The 20,531-nt window shown below is 48.1% G+C and overlaps 1 protein-coding gene across 1 annotated transcript in view; it reads right to left on the reverse strand.

The window, feature by feature from the left end:
• Positions 1-4,504: 4,504 nt before the first annotated feature.
• Positions 4,505-20,531, reverse strand: part of LOC119398525 (LIM/homeobox protein Lhx9) — a 60,533-nt gene continuing 44,506 nt past the window's right edge. The window contains exons 3-5 of the mRNA XM_037665369.2: positions 12,078-12,484; positions 8,875-9,086; positions 4,505-7,985 (exon numbers count right to left, since the gene is read on the reverse strand). Of these exons, the coding sequence (XP_037521297.1) occupies positions 7,773-7,985; positions 8,875-9,086; positions 12,078-12,484 (832 nt within the window). The 3' untranslated portion in view covers positions 4,505-7,772. The remainder of the gene's footprint in view (positions 7,986-8,874; positions 9,087-12,077; positions 12,485-20,531) is intronic.

Raw genomic sequence — 20,531 nt, forward strand, 5'->3', positions numbered from 1 at the left:
TTGAGGCCTCTCTTCGGCGTTGCCGTTTCACGTATACATAGCTGCTGGAGGGCGAGGTGTGGGCTGTTGTAATGCTATGCAAAACGTGCTCACGTGTGTTTTCGCCGCCGGTTGTGACGTTTATAGAAGGCGAAACAAGGGGTCGAAGGAACGTTGAAGTCATGCCAAAAAGGCCACGCTCGCGTTGCTGTAGTCGTAGACCAGTGTTGCAAAGTCGTGCGCAGCAGTTCGTGACTTGCGCTGCTGTTCTTGCGTCATTGTTTTCACAAAAAAGAATCCGCGCATTCGAAGCCTAGGAGAGGGCAAAAAATAGAGCGAAAGGTAGTCCATGCAAATACCAGCTGTCTACACCATGCTGGGTGATAATGTAAAGAGAGGTAATAGAAGGTGAATGGGGATAAGTAATAATTATCGCTTATTAAACATGTCCTGAATAAGCGAAGTGTATTCGAAGCGACGACCCAGACTGTCGTGTATAGGGCCACGACATTATTGAATGAAACACTTCTTACATCGTGCTCACTGCAAAATTTAGAACAAGATACATTATTTGCATCATCATCGTCATCGTCATCGACATCTTTCATGGAAACATGTGTCATCATTGTTTGAACGAGAGTAACAGCTTCTTGCTCCTGTTAACGCTCTGCGAGTCAACCCGCCGTTGTGGTCTAGTGGTTGACGTGCTCGACTGCTGACCCGAAGGTCACGGGATCGAATCGCGGCCGCGGAGGCCGCATTTTAGATGGAGGCCAAAATGCTTGAGGCACGTGTACTTTGATTTAGGTTCACGTTGCAGAATCCCAGGTGGTCGAAATTTCTGGAGCCCTTAACTACGGCGTCCCTTGTAACCGTATCGTGGTTTTGGGACGTGAAACCCCAACATTTATTATAAACGCTCTGCGAGTCATATTATTTGATGAGCGAAATTTTACAAAATTTCAAGAAAAGATAGTCGCAGAAGGCGAGCAGTTTAGCGAAATAACTGTTGCGTGCGTGCACGCGCATGCGTTTCCCTCTATCTGTGTATGTGTGTGCGTGTGTGTGTGAGAATACCTTTGTGTGCGAATACATGATCTTCCCCGTTTCGGTTTATTCGGCGAACTTGGTGAGATTTCGTCACCCCGCTAGAATTGCCGGAGGCCGCTTTTTGAAAAACACCAAGCGGCGATGGGCTCTTCGCAAGAAGGGCTCCAATTATCCCATTGATCCAGACCGCCTGTCTACTAATTAAAATCTTGGCGATTAGTGCACCAAGGCAATGCCGTTTCCACTACCGCGTATTTCATAGCCAGAGTCGCTGGACCCACAAGCCAACCAATCGTACCGTTTCACTTTCGTTTATTTTAGCTTAGGCTCATGTGACAAATCCGACTTGATATGAAAATGCCACCGGTACACGCAAACCAAATACGTGTAAACTTATTCTTGGGTACTTATACTAACAATAATTGTATGGATTTTTCGTCCCAAAACCATGGTATGATTATTAGGGACGCCGTAGTGGAAGGCTCTGGAAATTTCGACGACCTGGGGTTCTTTAAAGTGCATCTAAATCTAAGTACACGGGCCTCTAGCGTTTCGCCTCCATCGAAATGCGGCCGCCGCAGCCGGGATTCAATCCCGCTACCTTTGGGGTCAGCAGTCGAACACCATCGCCACAAGACCACCGCGGCGGGTTCTGGTTACTTGTAGTTCACTAGTTTTAGTGACCGTATTAACAACGTACGGCAGTAATCAGTACAGCCCCAAACGTAAGCAGTTAAATGTGCGTGGTCTTCAATTTTACTCACTTCGTATACCCTTTTGCGTAAATATCGGGTCGATATAGACTTTTTGGTGCTGAGCAGCGTCGTTGTTCACTTCGACAGGACAAGTAGAGGCGCGGCCGTGCGCGGCATTCAGTGACAGCAGAGGAGGAGGATGCGAGGCAGACGCTGTCTGCGGCTCCCAAGCTTTTCACGTTCATTGCTTCGCGTGGGAGGATTTCCGAGGGAGCTCGCAACAAGCGCCGGAAACCGCGGCGGGAACGACACACGCCTTGAGCTGTCCTTCCGGAAGAGGTGCCACTTGTGAAGCTATCTATGAACGAGAAGCCGGCAAGGAAGCGAAGAACACGGCTTCATTGTCAATTTCCTGCGATGACTGCAGTTAGCTTTATTACTTTTTTTCTTCCTTGTCCTGCGCATCAACGACGCGCTCTCACGAGAACGTATGCGTCTCCGAATTCCTGCCGTCGAAGCTCATTCTAAATCGTAAGAAGTGTAGATGGATAAGTGTCCGACCTTGGGAGGCGCGTGCAGATCGCGTGGTTAGAAAGTGGTGCAAAGAGTACGCATTTGTGTTTACTTTTACATTTCTCTATTCGACAGCGCTATACGGACGGAAAGCGAGTGCCTGCGCTGCATTTCTTTTTTTCTCGTACGTACGCGCATGCTTCTATTTACTTTGACATTTTTGTTGCCGGCGAAAGTGATTTAGTTTCTCAAAGTTTTTGCGCTTTAAGCAATAGTTGGAGCTCTCAGTTTTCCGATCACCCTGAGTTCGTAGCTCTCTTTACTCTGTGGTAAAAATAAAGAAAAATTGAAAGCAATCTTTCTTTGGCATACACGCTAAAGCCTTGCATGAATTCCTTAGCTCTTTCAGACGATACAACAGATTGTCAAAGTTTTCCTGCCCCGAAGAAAGGTCGGCAGCATAGGCACTGGCTTGTTATATAATCAGTAAAACGCTGCCGAAACAAGGACATGACTACATTCTTTGTTCTCGTGAAGTTAGCAGCTCCGAAGAAATGACGCATTGAAATAAACATTTATGCGTGCGATAGAGCCAACTTCAATTACGCGCTACCAAATCCTGAAGCAATGGTCGCAGATAGTAATATTTTCTTTTGTCATGATGCCGTCATTTCTTAGACAATGCCTCAGTGTGAAAATCGCCATTCAGCTCAGTATAATCAACTTTCGCCAATCGCGGAAACTTTGGTCAGCCGTGAAAATGGCGTTCGCAGAGTTGCGACGCCTGTAAATGATCGGCGACTTCTTGATGAGCGGTCGCAAGACGTCGATTGCCCGTAAAATTACGCCGCGGCATGTTATGTCTGGTACACTAGCAGCGTACGTATGGCTCTTTTGTGGGAGCCTGGCTGAGTTTTCAGAATTGCCATCATACCCATAACCAGTACCATGATCCATAGGCCAACGTGTCCGTTTTTCGATTTGGATGAGCGCATAAATAATGTAACGGGGCAGCATACACATACCAGTCGTGTTACGGTCCATTTAAATGCGATAACGCTTGTTAAAGCTGTTTCTCAAAGCACAGCTGATTACTCTTTCCATAATGCCCGCATTTCTTGGCTGATAAGAAGCGTAAGCTTGTACATTATATGCATGGGCTGAAACATTAGCAATGTGTAAATGCCGCGGCTCGAGTAGTGACCGCAAGTACTCTCAATTTGCGTTTTGTGAATGACAGTTTCATCACGAACAGCAGCCTTGTATATGTAAATAAAAAGTATTACGAAGTTGATATTTAAATTTACCCATTCACAAATGGCGGCGTTTTCCCACGACGTTGTCGCAATCGCTATTACGCGCGCCTATCTAATATGCAGAAAATCAGCAGTTTTAAAAGTACACCGCAGAAAAAAGAAAAAGGAAGAAAAGGCACCAGCCACGAACCAACACACAAGACCAGATCGAGTGCTGGTATGCCCTTGGTATGCGGGAAAAAGACACAAGCGCATGTCCTCTGAACGCTTCCATGTGCGGTTGTGTTCTCTCCACGCAGACGATTACGCTTATATATGGACTAAACAAACAGGGGAATAAAAGAGAAAGAAAAAAAAATAAGGCAGCTTCGCACTAGTGGTTACAAGCCACTAGTGCGGAGCTGGGCAGCCTTCTTTGTTTCTCTTGGGATTTCTCTTTCTTTCTTTCTTTCTTTCTTTCTTTCTTTCTTTCTTTCTTTCTTTCTTTCTTTCTTTCTTTCTTTCTTTCTTTCTTTCTTTCTTTCTTTCTTTTCCAGTTTTTTTTCTGCGTTTTTTCTGTCTTTATTTTTATTTATTTCAATTTTTCTTCCTATTTTATTGCCTTTCTTTCTTTATCTCTATTTCTATTTCCCGCTTGCTTCCTCTTTTTTTCTATTTTTATACGTGGTTTTGCCTGCGTTACGCCAAGCTACGACAGGAACGACAGCATACGACAGCCCGGGCCCCTAATGTGCTCGGCACTTAATATCATGATCAAGGCGCTGGAAGAACAAGAGGAAGAAGACCTCCTCGGCGCGAGCGCGCGCTCTATTTGCTACAGATGGCTATGCTATACGTGGTTTTGCCTGCGTTACGCCAAGCGATGACAGCATACGACAGCATACGACAGCCCAGGCCTCTAAAGTGCTCCGCACTTAAAAGGCCAGGAAGGTGCGCGCAAGGACAGAAAACCCCTTGGCAGGAGACTCAACACAAGACCAAGGTACCGCTTTGAGTCGAGCCAGCCTGGTGGTTTATTTTTCCGTCACTTCGACAGTATTGGTGACAGGCGACGGTTGAATGATGACGATATGTACACTGAAAATGGTAGCGAATGTGTCACTGGAAATCAACCTTTGCAACAGTTACAGGTAGAGATCGCGAACACACATTCAGGAACATGCACACTGTACATGCAGAGCCGCTTCCTTGCTTTGACATGACTCTGTGGAGTTCCTTATCACGTATACTCGCAGACAGGCATGCGAGCATGAACGGTCACACCACATACGACGTTGGACACAGATGGGTTCAGAAAACACAGAGGGCAGAAGAGAGATAACGAGCGGCCAGTGAGGTATAATTCGTGTGGACGTAAGCGCTCGTCAGCAGCTTTGTCCACCGCAAGTGAAAGACGAAAATCAAGGTAATTTCGTAAGCCCTCTCAGTACTCCGGTTAACGCGCTTATTAGGCAGTCCTACACAGTACAATTTCCTTCGGCTGAAGTCATGCGTTGGAGGAGTGCCAGCGGTTTGGAGCTAATATGATCTGTCTCGATTGGGCTTGAGGAAAACGTACCATCAAGTACGGTAGCGCAGTAGCATGTGCGTAATAGCTTGCGTTTAACAGTTTTGCTGGCGAGCAGTACGTAATCACAACATACATACACGTCAATGAAACGGACGTTTTACCAAACGGGTCAATCAGGTGGCAAAAATACCAATTTATCAGTGGACGTGCGAAATTGCTTCAGTATGGCAATACTTCTGCGCGATGTTTTTGGTCGCTCGACGCGTGACGGTAAGCATTCTTTTTTTTCTTTGGAAGTAGCGGTAAGTGTTTTTGGCCCTGGAGCCGGGAAAATAAAAGCGGATTAAATTAATGTAATTTTGTGACTCGCAGTTGCCGTTATGACGTTTGAATAATAACAAAAACTGAGCGTGGCCGATCTTTTCTCTTAAGCATGTGGTTGTGTGGCCGTCTCTGCTTTTCACGGTGATGCGCAGACACTGCAAGGAGCTAGATCAGAACGAGACAACTGTTCTTGTGCTCATGGCGGCACTCGCACGCGTGCGAAACTAGCATAAAGCTGGTTCGTCGTCTCACGTCGTCGCTCAAGCAGAGTTTCATCCTGTTAGAACGGTTTGGGGTTGTTACTAAATGTCGCCAAACAAGGTTGCTGTCGCCAAACAAGGTTGCAAACATGGTTGCTTGTAGTAAAAAAAAAAATTCGCTATCTCAACTATATTTTGCCAATAGCGTCTTTCATCTGAACAACCATCTCAAAGCATTCGTTGAGAAACACTCGATACAAGGATGACATCACACGCGAACTGTAGATGCGTGATTCACCAAACAAAACACGATGACTCTGAAGGGCGGTGGGGCTATTTACAATGAAGAGAAGACGTGCAAAAATGGAAAAAAAAAAGTACCGCCCGCCTCTTTGGTCTAGACGTCTGAATGTCACAGTCGCATCTAGGAAACATAATGTTTCATAGTTATGTATGCTTGACGGGTCGCAGTCGAATAATAATAATGAGAAGAGCAGCTTTGATAAAAAAATAGATATCGGTTTGGCCAGCAGCAGGTCCTCTTACGTTAAAACAAAGCACTGTTGTAATTTCTATTTGGCTTTCATTCTTGCTGAGCCAAGGGTACAACGTAACAGCCCTTTACTGCAATTCTGTGTATTCGACGTGCCAGATAGCTTAGAATAGAGGTGAAAAAAAGAGCTGTCATCCCAATATATTGCTGTGAATTCTACAGTAGAAAGCTATGGACATGTGGTACTACTGAATATTAGCTGGAGCTGTCTTCACGGCGTTTTTCCGAGGATCCTGCCTGCATGGGGCACTGTAACTTGCTGTGCACGGACTTAGTACGACGGCAGTCCATTTGTATACGGCTGGGCTAAGGACAAGGTAATGCATGTACGGGTATAACCTGCAGATTGCTTTAACGACGTTCTGCGGGCACCATAGTAGTAGCTTCCTGGACATCTATAAAACCTTATCATTATCATGACATGACCCTGTCCTTGGAAAGCTTACTCAGACATACTGTGGTTTCTAGGAGTTGGTATTCTTTCTTTTATCTTTTTTTAAAGAACGTGAGGGATAGAGCAGACAAAGTATTGCTACCATTGGCTGCGTTTGGCTCGGTATTTGAATGTAAAGCGCTCAGAACCTCACAAGCTGCACTGAGGAACGACAGTTCTAAACGAAGTGCCGAAGCACAACATGGCGGATACGACAGTCTACGCCGCTGTGAAAATGAGCTATCTATCGACCTCCGCTCGTTTATAGTGCCCGTAATTTACACTACAGCAAATCAATTTAGAAGTGAATGCACACATCAGGCAACGCAAGGGAGCACACGTCAGAATCGCATTTGTCAACGCAAAGTAGAGCGAAACATGGCAGGATGCACGAGTCTTACTAGAGCTCTCATTGCTGCGCTAATTTACACGAACATTGTTTTCGCCTAATTGCTTAGAACTTGCGCATAGGCTCATAACCATCGGCGGCACTTGCGCAAGCGGACTACATGCCGAAATTTTACTCGGGTTGTTGCACCGCAAAAATAAGTTAACATCAACGAGCAGCGCTGGTCATAAGGGCAATGCCTCGTTATATCGCACTGCGTAGGACTCTTCTAGCGATGCAGATATAACACCACACACTGAAGTTGATAGCAGGAGACCTTGCACAAATTTGAATATGGGCGTTTCTTTTTTAATAAATTGACCCTTTCAGAGAAATAGGTGGTGGGATGTAGCCATAAATATGTACAACTTTCTTTTTACAGTGAAGCAATAATAAAAAAAGAAAACAGAGGTACACTTGTACACTGCACAATGAAATCTCGGCAAAGGAAAGCCTGCTGACTTTCCCGAAGCGCAGACACTACGCGTGATGGAATTTCTAAATATCTCTATCTCCTGTTTTTTTTTTTTTCCACCTTCAATGCTTCAGTCACACGCAGTTTTCTGCGCATATATAATTTGCGGTCTTTTGAGAAGAACCGCCACAGTCCGAGGAATGAGTTCCCATGACGTAGACTGCAGTAAATGCATTTTGGCCGAGAGCACACGCACGTAAAAGGGAGCGTCCCACAGGAGGTTGCCAGGTGTGGCATCGAACGCCGCAAGGTCCGTCGGTGTGACCTTTGGAACAGTACTTTGCAGAGGTGCTGGGGGAGGGGCGCGTTTCTTCACTGCTGTTGGCGCGTGGGTCGAGGTGATGATGTCGTGATGAGGAGAGGATGCAGTCAATAAATAGTTTAGCCCCGGTGCCATCAAAAGAGCTCCTGGAACGATCCGAGCGACTCCTGCGACGCTGTCACCACAAGGGTCGTTTGAGCGTTGCTGTAGTCCAGGGGTGCTCCGGGACTTGGTTCCGAAAATGAGCTCGTGCCTCCTGGACTGCTCGCCGGAAGGGAAGTTGTGGGCTGCTCCTGCTGACGTAGATTGTTTCGCCGCCACTTTGCCCGGGCGTTCTGGAACCACACCTGCGGTGCGTGATCAAACGAGACAAACCGCGTTAGTCCGACATGGCGACGTGCACGACCGCGCGAGTGCAGAGAGAGAGGGAGATGAGGAGGAGGAGTAAAGGAGTGTCCACCGAATAATTTTTTATATTGGAAGGCTCATGCGCGAACAAAATAGCTGGAACCTAGGCGCCGCTCACTCAGCTCTTTTAAGAAAACACAACTGTGTAAAGTTCACTTTTTTATTGAGTTCACACTGCACTGCTTTGCTCGTATACTCGACGCTCATCAACTCTTGAATTATTTTGTTTATTTTCCTTCTATTTTCGTCATTGTTCATTATCTTCGCTCTTTACAGATGGGTATGCAAGCTAACGAGCTCAACACCAGGCAAATCCCATGCGAACGCACAACAGTAGGTAGCCTCGCCATTGAGCGTACTCTCCCGTGACCAGCTTGATCTATAGACTATAGAGGAGAGCACACTGGGCAACTGTGGCTCACGGGGTCCTGGACTGACCGCCGCGTCGCAACCAAGCCTTTCCCCAAGCGCCAGTAAAGGTTATATGTACATACATAAACTTTATTGGTGCACACAGAGAGAAATATTACACTGGCTAACTTTCTTGCACCTCTCCCCATTTTTTTCTTTCCTGCTCCACCGCTTTCAATCGTCATCATCAAACCGACTGTGGCCTACACTTATTCGTGAACAGACAAGATCTATAGATCAGCACATCTGTGGGAGGGGGTAGTAGTATGGCGCAGTATACTGCGCCGCACTATACTGCCCCATCTCACAAATTTGCTCATTCTCACACATTTACTCTCACTTTATGGGATAACGGAGCAGTGCGCGTATCGTCGCACCTTTGTTTCCAGAGCGGACGTGAAAAATAATACAACGTGCCTGGAGAACTCTCTTGGAGAGCCCCGTTTTCTGGGCAAGCTGCTTGAGGTCCTTGGCATCGGGATTCTGATTGATGGCGAAGTACGACTTCATGGTCCTCAGCTGGTGATGCTTGAACGAAGTGCGCATTCGTTTGGTACGTTGCTGCTGCTGCTGTTGCTGCTGCAGCATGGGTGAGCCGTTGCTGTCCAGGCCGGCAAGGTCCTGGAGCCCTGCAGGGACACACGTGGGAAAGTGCAAAGAACTTGATGCGTGTCTATAGGACTGCGTAGGAATTTTATATGCTCTCTTTAGCAAACTCTGCTCCCGATTTACCTCTACATAATAATAATTCCAGGTGTTTAACGTCACAAAACCACGATATAATGATGAGAGGAGCCGTAGTAAAGGGCGCCAGAAACTTCGACCAACTGGGGTTCCTTAAAGTGCGCCCGAATCTAAGCACACATGCCTGTATAGCATTTGCCGCCATCGAAATGCGGCCGCCGCGACCTGGTAATCGATCCCGCGACCTTCGGGTCAGCACTGAAACACCTTAACCGCAAGACCACCGCGGCCGGTGATTTTCTGATATATGACGTCGTTTGTTGTTCACTTAAAATATTCTTTATTATAATAGTTGCGATTATGTTAATAACATTTGCAGTCACCGTTATGGAATGACTAAATTTCTGCCTTAATTTAAATGTCATAAAAAGTTTATATGTTCTGGAGCGAAGCAACAAGAAAGCAAAGCAAGCAATGCACAATAAGTATTTATAATGGGAATATACATGCCACCTGGAAGACAGAAAAAAAAAGGAAAAAACATGGCTGATCCTTCCGTCATAAGAATCGGTATAACACGAAAGTGAAACATGTCTTCACAGTGGTAGTTGAGCGTTTATTGTGCATTGATATATGAGAGCTTGTACAATGTCTATTGTTGTTTGGCAGCTATAGCACCGTTTGACGTGGATGCTATAGTGGTACATCTCCTATAGGATGCTATAGTGGTACATCATCTATATTGAGGCCTATAGTGGTACATCTCCATCCCCATGATTAACGCGCATGATCGTGATTTAGCCGTTGTGGTAGCTGAAGTTGTTAACATATGCCCGGACACAGCATATCGTGAAGCCCGCGCAAGGATGGCATCATCAAGCACATAAAAAAGCCAGTTTCACCACAAGGGCGAAGCAATGCATGCGATAGCTAAAAATTGGAATGTCACGCGAAGAACGACAAGCAGCTCAATATTGCAGCCTGCTGCTCAAGCACAAAGGACGCACCAAAAGAACACACACAGGGCGAGCTCGAAATGACAACTGTCACAGCTCGACACTTAAAGCGCGCTGCTCAAACACAAAGAAGCACGCACGAAACGAACGCATAAGTATACACAGGGTCGGGCACGAACTAACAACTGTCACAGTTGTTACTTCTTTATCTTTGAGCAGCGCGCTCCTTTCGCAAATGTGGCCGCTGCAGCGAGCGAAGTGACAACCTTCGTGCGCTCTGTAACGTGAACGCAAGCTTTGCGGTGAAAGCACAAGACGTACAAACCGCCTCCATCATGAGATAAGCGCGCGCACACAGGCGACCACGCCCTGTATGCAAAGTACAGATGGTATAGGTAAGAGGCGCGCACGCATCGAGGGACGACCTTTAAAGCGCGCCCTTTGCGCCATCTCGCTAAAGATAATGAGAACACGCTGACGTGCCACCGAGCTCAGAGTACCGCCAACGGTAAATGGTGTATAAAAATAGCTCGCCGTTAGTGCTCTGTGGCCGAGTCGTTTAGCGCCGCGCGCTGCGGAGCGAGGGGTCGTGGGTTCGATTCCCGGCGACGAAACTTGTAGTTTTTTTCTTTGTCATCTGTTAGTGTACATTTCGCAACGTCATATCCATGACGGTAATGCATCAGTGAAGCCTTGGTGGACCACGGCATAAAACACATTCGTGTTACAAAAAAGAAAACAAAAACGCATTGAATAAACAACTAAATACTTAATGCTGTGTCATATATTCTTGTATGTGATAGTTACAGAAAAGACGCCTGCAACTTGACATATGTCCAGAGTGCACGGTATCAAGTGGTCCTGGTAATCTGCGTATGTGCTGCACATAACTTGCCAGAGCGGCTGCGCTGACTGCTATAAGGCCTTTTCGCTCATGTCCCAGCTGCATGGATCGGAGCAGAGAAAGTAGCCAAAGCATGCGCTACCAAACCATGCCCCTGAGTGTGGGAACGTAATGCGGGAAAAACGTTTGAAATGAAGTTCAAACGCGTTCCTAGCATCTTTACACTCCTTCACGTCAGTGTATGCGATAGCAACAATGGGCAACAACTACTATAAATCGCTCGACTGAGCAGCTTAATTATTAGTGCAGTTCACAGTAAATGATAGCGCGTGGTTCTCCTGGATATAACTGCAGCAGGAGGGAAAATTCAATATAAAGCCAAGCTCTCCACGACACTTAACGCGGAGTCGAAAAAACGCATTGTCATACGCAACGGCATACGGTCGTGGTACTTAGCGCATTCGCTAGCGGCGTGGTAATATATTGGTAACCACACCTTGACAAGGTGCTTACGCTCTTACCGAAACTTGTTGCGAAAGTTAGTGTGCGTTCACGTATGTAGTGGAGCAGCAATTAAACGACTCGAACAAGTTCATATACCAATCTGCACTTATAGTACAACGCAGCAATGGTGTTGTCAACATAGAGAAAAGGGACCCCATGTGCTTGCATTCGATTTAAATTTGTCACTAAAGAAAGAACGCTTACGTCATTATAAAGCACTCAATATCACTAGCTATTGATCGTTAAGTGCGCGTGTTATTGGGTAATTACTTCTGAAATCTGCAGTTGTTAAGGATATATCCTACGACACCCGTTCTTTTCTGCCAACTTGCAGAAAAGAACGGCCTTTTGTTATCGTGGTCAAGTAGGCGGATGTCTACCATGGCGCATTTGCGACGCACAAAAGGAAGGCTGATGAATAAAATCGCCTTCTTTGTTTTACAGTCCCCCAGTAACCGCACCAAACCAACTGCCGAACAGTCTGCAATTCGAGAGCTATATAAATGTTAAAGGGAAGATACGAAGGCTGTGTGGTCGGCAAGAAGCGCACGAGTCCGTGTGACCCTATCTCGTGCTGCGGCTAAACACGAAGTGCTACAGAGTTTTCGAAAGTGAAGCGAGAGACGGCGTACCTAGGTGCGGTGGGCCCTCGGGCAGCTCTCCGGGCTTGCGCTTGCGCGGCCGGCCCTTGCGCACTCCGTACGGTCCCTGCGGAGGCGCGTACGCGGCTCCTTGCGCCAGCGGCGGACTGCAGGCTCCGACGGTGCCTCCGTTGCCGCCTGCGTCGTCGTCCTGCAGCAGTGGCGGGGGTGGAGGCGGCGGAAGCCCCGGCTGGCACCCTTCGGCCAGCAGCTCGAAGTGGGTGCGGCAGTAGACGAGGTTATCGCGCAGCCCGAAGTGGTCGCCCTGGGCCAGCGCCGCGTTGCACCAGGCGCACGTGAAGCAGTGCAGGTGGTACACCAGGTCTCGGGCGCGCATGACCAGCTCCGAGGCGAAGATGCCTTGTTGGCAGCGCGCGCAACGCTTCACGGCGAACAGCCTGCGTGCACGGAGCAGCCACGTAACAAGGTTATTGTAGTGCGCCCTCTTAAACCACGTTGGAAGCTCTTGCAATGCGTACACGACCACAGATAGAGTTTAAGGAGGGTATAGTCCCGGGTGTCCTAAATATAGGTTGCAGCTTTCGAGGGTGCTCTACAGGCTCTGGTCTCCCTCTACATACTATAACCAACTTGAGATTTTCCATAATTCTTTTCCTCAACCACATGTTTGTCCAGAACGAGATACTGAAAGGAGCCCTCAGTAGCACAAATATTTAATGTCCCTTCTTTTTTCTCTCTCTTGACCAAGTTGCAGCAACAAAAGGGGCATTGGTACGTATGTGTCCGACGCAATTGCCCTCTTTCTTCATTCCTACAAGCAGCTTTATACATCACACAATGTTCGCTAAAAGAAGTATGTTTGGCAGTCGTCCTTTATTACTGCGTAAGAGCGAACACACCCGTAACCTCTAGTCCATTTATTTCTATGCGTACAGACCTTAGCGCAACCTTAGTAGAGCGTTTAACGATATACTTTGTCCCGCAACGCACAGAATAGTGGATCCAGGCAAGGCAGTGTTTTTCATCAGGTGAAAACTTTCTTTCTTTTCTTATTTTGTAACATAAAATGCTCTCTACAAATTATTTCATTTGAAGCTGAATTCAGTTATGCATGATCATTCATACAAGATCTCTCATCGTCTCATCTGTTTGGCCACGCGTGCAGCTGTATGTTCCTGGGCTCAGCACTGTAAGTCTGCTTACAGGAAACTTAACTTTAGGACATTAAAAAGGCACACGCAAGGGATAAACACACATACACACAGAGCGCCAACTACCAACTGCTTTAGTTAAATCCAAGGTGGGGCATATCTTAATTCTAGCGCACGCGCAGCACAAGAGATATGACGTGACGCGGAATGTTTATCTGTGTAGTTACATCTGTGCTCCAAACAAGTTCACTTCAGTATCGTGCAACGTGACTGGGATACCGAAGCACAGATGTAATGGTAGAGATAATCCTTCAATGTCATGTCACATCTCTTGTGTTGCACGTGCAACGCAAGAGATGTGACATGACATTGAAGGATTGCACGTGCCCCATCTTATATTTCAATAACTCAGTTGGCAAGTGCCGCTGTGTGTCTGAGTGGCTCTCCCTTGCGTGTGTCTCTTTAATGTGTTCAAATTATTTTCTTCTATATGGCAAAAACTTGCCGAAGAAGAAGTTCAATTATTACGACAACCGCAAGTCAGTGTTCCGTCCAAACAAACAACAAGCGATGTGAAAGCAAGAACTTGTGCTTTAGAACTAATACCGAAGGCATAACCGACTTAACAGTACCAGGCATAATTTAACGTCCAAGAAGTGTTGTTCAGAGACAGAGAGATCGAGAAGAAAAAAAACATGAAACAGAAAGTTTGCGCGTCGCCTGATCCGCCGGCGTGTGATAAGGAACCGAAAGGAAGGTGGTCGAACTTGATTCCGGCGTCCTGAGACATTGCTCGTGCCGCGTGCCTAATGACCCCGGCGTCGTCCGGTGGACCACACGCCTGCCAAGTGCAGCGGGGCCCACAGGCGTCGCGCGATGAACGCGCACCCTGCACCATTCCAGCGGCACGCGTGCTAGACGACGACGCCGCCTCCTAAACCGGAAGCCGCTATCTCAGTCATGTAGGAACTCGCCTCCGGCTCAATTTCGAACAGCGGAGACGGAAGTCCGGGAGCTTGGCTTTCGCACTTTTTCGCCGCGCGTATCCTGTCTATCGTGGTGTATCCGAGGCCAATTAAGCCGCCTGCCCGCCTTGTATCTCGCTTTGTTGTTTTCCTTCTTGTGTCGTTCTTGTCTCATTCAGCGGTTGTTAGTCAGATAGCGCGCTTGGCAACAAGGCGACACTGCCCGGTGGCTGATGCTCGATACACGCGTGCCATCTCCTTCTGCCAACACAGCTGTTCGAAGCACGGACATAAACAAGAAACCATTTACTCGGCGGTAGCTTCATTTAATGCGCACTTGAATACTGCGACGTTCAGGTAATGCGCGTGGAAGGTGCGTACATCTTAGCACAACTTTGTAAGCTGCGTCCTAAGGTTTGGAAAAACATAAAAGCACACACACACACACACACACACACACACACACACACACACACACACACACACACACACACACACACACACACACACGCGCGCGCACACACACACATATATATATAGTTTTTTTTTTTGAACCACGTGTATCTCCTTTCTTCATCACTTCTTTAATTTAATTCAGCAACTTTGCAGATAAGGATCGCAAAGATTACTATAATTTTCTCGTGAGACCTGTCCTGCTGCCAATGTTCTTTATTTAGTCGCGTACAACGAGGCAAACACAACATTCCCGTAGCACTTGTCTGTTCCATCTTCCCACGGAAAAGACTAGCATCGTCACTGTCCACATCCATCACTTCAGCAAGTGCTAAAAGCAAGGCCTGGCCTGCGCGCAGTATTTATAATCTTCCACACACCACTCATTCAACGCACCTACTAGTGACGCCACGGAAATGAAAGCGAGGCCTCCTCGTTCACCTGGCTAACACGCTCAATGGGGGTTCATAAGTGCACCAGAGATCGGCCGTATATCTTTTTTTTTTCTCGTTAACCAGTCAAATACTGCCAGTGTACTGTGTCCATTTGTGGCCCACAAATTCCTCAACCTCGCAATGGTGTCTCCTAGTCGCATAAGAGAGAAAGAGAGAGCGCACGCACGACAAAGCAAAGTGAGCACTTTCGTCAAAATTTACCGCTGCACCCAGCGCAGAAGCACTGCGTTCATATATGTCAAGAAAAGAGACTGGCTACAACTTCAAAGGTTGACGCTGCTCAAAAGCGTGCATCCCGAGTGCGCAAGATAAGGGAAGAGACGCTGCCCGGGCCCTCGGCGACAAGTATGCGCCTCTTGTGTGCCATTGTCTCCGGTCGCAGCGAAACGGGAGGACCATCGTTCGCCAAGGGAGCACAGCACCCTAGTGGAAGACAAGGAGGAGAAAAGAAGCGCCCGCGAGAGAGCTCCTGCAGCGCGAAAGGTCTGCGTGTATGCTAAGAAAGAGAAGACGACGACACCCTCAGGGCTCACCCCCTTACTGATATATATTTTTTCCCCTCTCCTTTCTCTTTCCTATTCTTCTTCTTCCTGAACTGACGCTTCATCGAGACAACACAAGTGGCCTAGGAGTGAGGACGCACGGCTCCCCAAAGAATAGTCGCTGCGGCGACGGCGTCAGTTGCTGCCAGTAGGAGACGACCCAAAAGCGCGCTCGCAGGCAAGAGGGCGCCAAGACGAGCTGCCGCTCAGCGCGCCGTCATTAGGCAGCTCGAAAGACGGCAGCATCAGGACGAGATGGAAAAGAGGGGGGAACCCCGTGCGCTCAAATGGATGGCGGATTCGGAGACACAAAAGCTTGGCAGCCTCGCCGCAGCGCACCTTTCGCGCAGTGGGGGCGCCCAAGACACTGTCCCCAAACTGTCTTCGCGCTGCTACCAAGCTGAGGCGGCAAGCGAGGCGCGCACGTGCAGCAATGATCCGTTACCGAAGGGAGGCGGGCGCCTAACCCGCTTACAATAGACGGCGTCGCGCACTACGGCCCCCTGAGCTCTCTCTCTGGGCCAAGGTGACGGAATGCCTTGCTTCGGTGCCGTCTGCGCTGCTTGCGCTCGCGAGTGTTGCCGCAGACGTCAGCGCGGAATCCGCTTGCGCAACCTGTGTTACGCCAGCTTCTGTATGCGAGCACGACTACGACGCTTCACTGGCTGGTCATGGCTGTGACCGGAGTGGCGTCACTTTGATTTGTACACTGCTGATGCGACCGCATGTTTATATATGCTCCCATGTTTATGTTTGGACTACGATCGACAATGTAAATCTCATTTTCACAGAGCAATAGGTGCCTTTGACTACCTAAGCTCACTGTGCGGAGCTCCACGTAAACGGCTAAAAAAAAAAGATGAAAAGAAAAGAAAAGCTCACGGGGTCCCTTATGCATTTGCATAAGACGACTGGAAGGCGAAAGTCTACTTCTTTTTCTTCTCAGTCGAGGAGGAAAAAACATTTATTAACAGAAAGGGGTTTGTGATGCTCGGTCCGCAAGTACCATCTAGCAGTGCTGGCTGCCCTCAGTCCAGGACGCCACAGGCAGTTGCCGCCCTGCGTGCCCTGTCGATCAAACTGATCTGATCATCAAGGTTATCGCTGGCCAGCAACTCCTCCCACCGCTCCACACTAGCTTGGTCAATGGGCCGATGCATCGATCCTCCCACGAACCACCATGACTAGCAGTCAGTCAAGAGCGCTCATATACAGGGCAGGCAAATAAGCAAAATAGAAGACTGGCTACAAGTGCGATTCGCTTTACAACAACTTATTCTCTGCAGGTCGCATTGCCAATCAAGTGAAACCTCGAAGGTGCTCGCTAAATTAAGCGACTCGACGGCCCCACTCCACTTTTTGCCATCAGCCCTGTAGCATGGACCCCAGGGGCCACACGTTATATCGATATTAGAGATCTTGGACCGAGTACACGAAGCTTGTCCTTCGTATACATAAGCGCTCATCGCCATTTGAAATGCATTCGTTGGGAGCTCGAACAGCGACCATTCAGACTGGCGGCCGCTACAGCTTTCATAATAATCTGCCGAGTGGCTACATTGCCTAAAATATTCCTTTACGAGCCTTTATCTTGCCAGCGTTTTTCTTTTTTCTTTTTAAATACAGCCTTCAGGCAAAGCGTGGAAGGGGAAAGGACACATTACATTTCACTGGCTTTTAAGCAATTGCGACGACACAGACAACGCGCACGCCAATAAGGCTTGAAAAAACCAGCCTGAAAACAACGGAACACACAGAGAAAGGACATAGGACGGGCGCTGTTTAACAAAATTATTGAAAGGCTCCGTGATGACTGCGTACCTGAACCTTCCGTCTGTTTGTTAGATTGCGAGGTACACACGCTCAGCAGAATTTTTCACGCAAGCGTGGTGTTTTTTTTTTTTTGTGTGTTCTCCTTTGTTCAATAAATTTCAGTTGTTAGACTGCACATTTTCTGTGTCATTTTCTCTTTGTGTGTTCTTTTTTCTTTCGCGCTGAATTTTTCAAACATGCATCGATTACAACTCGCCCATATTTCTACCTTAGTGCAATAGGGCTGCACGTTTAGTCTTGAAGAAAAAAATTCGGATCAGTATGGTTACAAAAGTTATACAATGTTAATAAATCATAATAATGGCATTAATAATAGCAGATCCCGCTAGAAAACACTGAGTGCTTCCACGAGGTATCACGTTCTTTAGCTGGAACACCGGATGTTTTGTATATGTAAATGTTAATGATTATATGTGTTAACAAACAAGAGCCGCACTTAGAAAAATTTCTTACGCTAGAATTTTTCATAGGAGCAATGCCCAGAAAATCCTGATACTGCACATAACGTTAGTGAAAGCTACCAGCCAATGATATGTGCAGTTACGTAAAGAAACATTGTGAAAGGCCCCAGGTGTTAGAAATCACTGCTATAACGACCCCAGCATGCGAAAAAAATATAGTTTGTCCTGTCTCTTTTTTTTGACCGCCTCCTGGAAAAAAAAAACAAAAACAATGTGTTATCACGTATGTATATTGCCCTGTGGAACTAACACTCAACGAAACATTCTATATAAAGGTGATTCTCTTTCCCTTCTTGCTTTCTTTAAAGCATTCATGCAAGGGGATCTCTTTGGTGACGTTTAAACATGTAGTGGCCCCGAGATGGCACGCACCCCGGCGGAGCCGGGGCCGGCCAAAACCGCTCCACCAGTGGTGAGAGGACGAGTAAAAGAAGAACCTGGACATGCGAACTTTTTTAAATGATAAAGTTGCCTTTCTAAGCATACCTATGAAGCGAGCCTAACGGAAAAATACGGCAGGTCAGGTGGCCTTCCACCGCAGAAGCGTAGCAATCTGAGAGTGCTTAAAGTGCCCGAATGTCAAGAATACGTTTGACTCGAGGGATTCATGACGTTGTGGTACATGCTGCTCTGTTCACCTACGACAACAAAAGAGAACAAGATTTAACCAGCGATGTGCTTAAAGGAAGAACCACCCACGCATTAAACCTCGTTAGCGAAGCGTTGAGCGTCGCCCTCCCACGCTGCCTATACCTCGATGATCACCTGCGCGCCCCTTTCTCCTAGGGCGCCGGTATCGTGACACATCGGCACCACGCCGGGCGCGGCGGGTCGCTACGGCACCAAAAATGGGGGATCCTCCCAAGGTGTCTCCGTCGATAAAGACGGCAGAGCATCGAGCAATGGGTAGCCCTTAGTGAACAGCCGTGCAAGGGTCAACAGAGCCCCGGGGTACCGGCGAAGCGCGGAAGGGCCGCGTGCCCCAAAAAGGGACCAGCGCGCAAATGAGGAAAAAGTCGGGGCATACAGGCAAAGCATCACAAAAGCGGAGGCACCAAAGAGCCAGTGCGTGCGCATGGGCTCGTTCGTAGGCACGGGCGCGCGCACGCATGCCGGGCGAGCGTCGCATCCGATAGCAGGTGAAGTGGACGAAGAAAGGAAGATGCGGGCTCTCTTACCCGCCCCCGTCATCCACCGCCGTAAAGCGGGCTTCGCGCGCAAGGAGGCGCGAGGGGGCCTCTTCATGATGAACGGTCGTAAAAAAAAGGGCTGCCCATGATGGGCGCAGCGCTCACACACAAAGAAGCGTCGATGCACCCAGGGCCTACGCGCAGCATGCGCTCCACTCCAGGCCGCTTCCCTGGCGGGTTCCCACGGGTTGGCTTGCGCCGCGTCGTTTACGAGCGGTCCGTGATGTCTTCGTTATATCGGCGCGGACAGAAAGAAGTGCCGGGCGCGGTACCCGTCCGGTCATTACGGCTTCCAGGAAGCAGGCAGTTTGTTGGTGGTCACCGAGTGGATGATGCGCGCCGTCGTTCGCCCGGAGGGGGTCCCCGGACCCGAGTCGACTCCCGTGCGTGCTGCAGCAACGGCCGTCCTGTGGGCGCCAGCAAGCGGGACGCCCATCTACTAGGTGGTCGGCATTGCGGAGAGGCACGTATCTGTCCGCAATGACAGCCGGGCCGCGTTAGTTTGGTTCGGAGAGCGCACAACCAAATTCTTATTCTATTCTTAGTTGAGCAGTTCACTTGATTTTCTTCAGCTTCGGTAAATTTCGTGTCTGCTGCTAACGATGGGCGTCATACAAGAGCAAAGTAGGTCCCATGTGATACAGTTTCGTTGTAACCACGCTACAATTCCATTTCATTTTTACTAACGTAGCAATTTATCCAGGCAGTCATCGCGCGTTTTCAGCGTTGTTCTGGTTAACCTCCCTGCCTTTCGCGTAATTTCTCTCTTTCTGCAGCGTCACCGCGAAGATGTGAAACGTTCACCTCAGCATTAACACGCACGCTTTCTCCACTAGCCGGCGCTTCTTATCGCACCACCGTTGTTAATGCGAGTGCTGTTATTGAATGAACTTTGTTGATGGGTGTCCTCGGGTGTGTGAGACAACGCTCGTTTGAATAGCTGGCGAATTTTTACTGCAAGTTGTGTTAATGTAACGATGAAATATTTGCTTTTTGCATTACTTCTTTGCCCCTAGCAGTGCTACGCAATTCGGGCGTAACCGAAACTCTCAGTTAAAAAAAAAATCACTTTTTCGCGCTCAGTGAATTATCTAAGCGGCTCTGTGCCTTAACTCGTCGTCATCTGGGTCGGCCGGACGTTAGCGCTCGATGATTCAGTCATGCCACAGTAGTCTTGCTAATCACTTGAGGCTCGTTCAACGCTTTCAGTCAGGACCTGACACGGGCGTTCTAAGAGTATTAGTTGGTGGGTGCCCAGCATTCATGCGTCTTTCATGCATAGTTTCTGCGGCGGCGTGCTAGGTATCGGAAGCAAAAGGGATGGCTGTCACGTAGTTTCTCCATATGTATAGATAAGGAAAAATAACGTTACACAGAACGGCACTTCCTGTGCGCCACATGCGACTGCATGCGAAAATAAATACGGCGTACAAA

The sequence above is a fragment of the Rhipicephalus sanguineus genome, chromosome 1, assembly GCF_013339695.2.
Source record: "Rhipicephalus sanguineus isolate Rsan-2018 chromosome 1, BIME_Rsan_1.4, whole genome shotgun sequence".
Taxonomy (NCBI): Eukaryota; Metazoa; Arthropoda; class Arachnida; order Ixodida; family Ixodidae; genus Rhipicephalus; species Rhipicephalus sanguineus.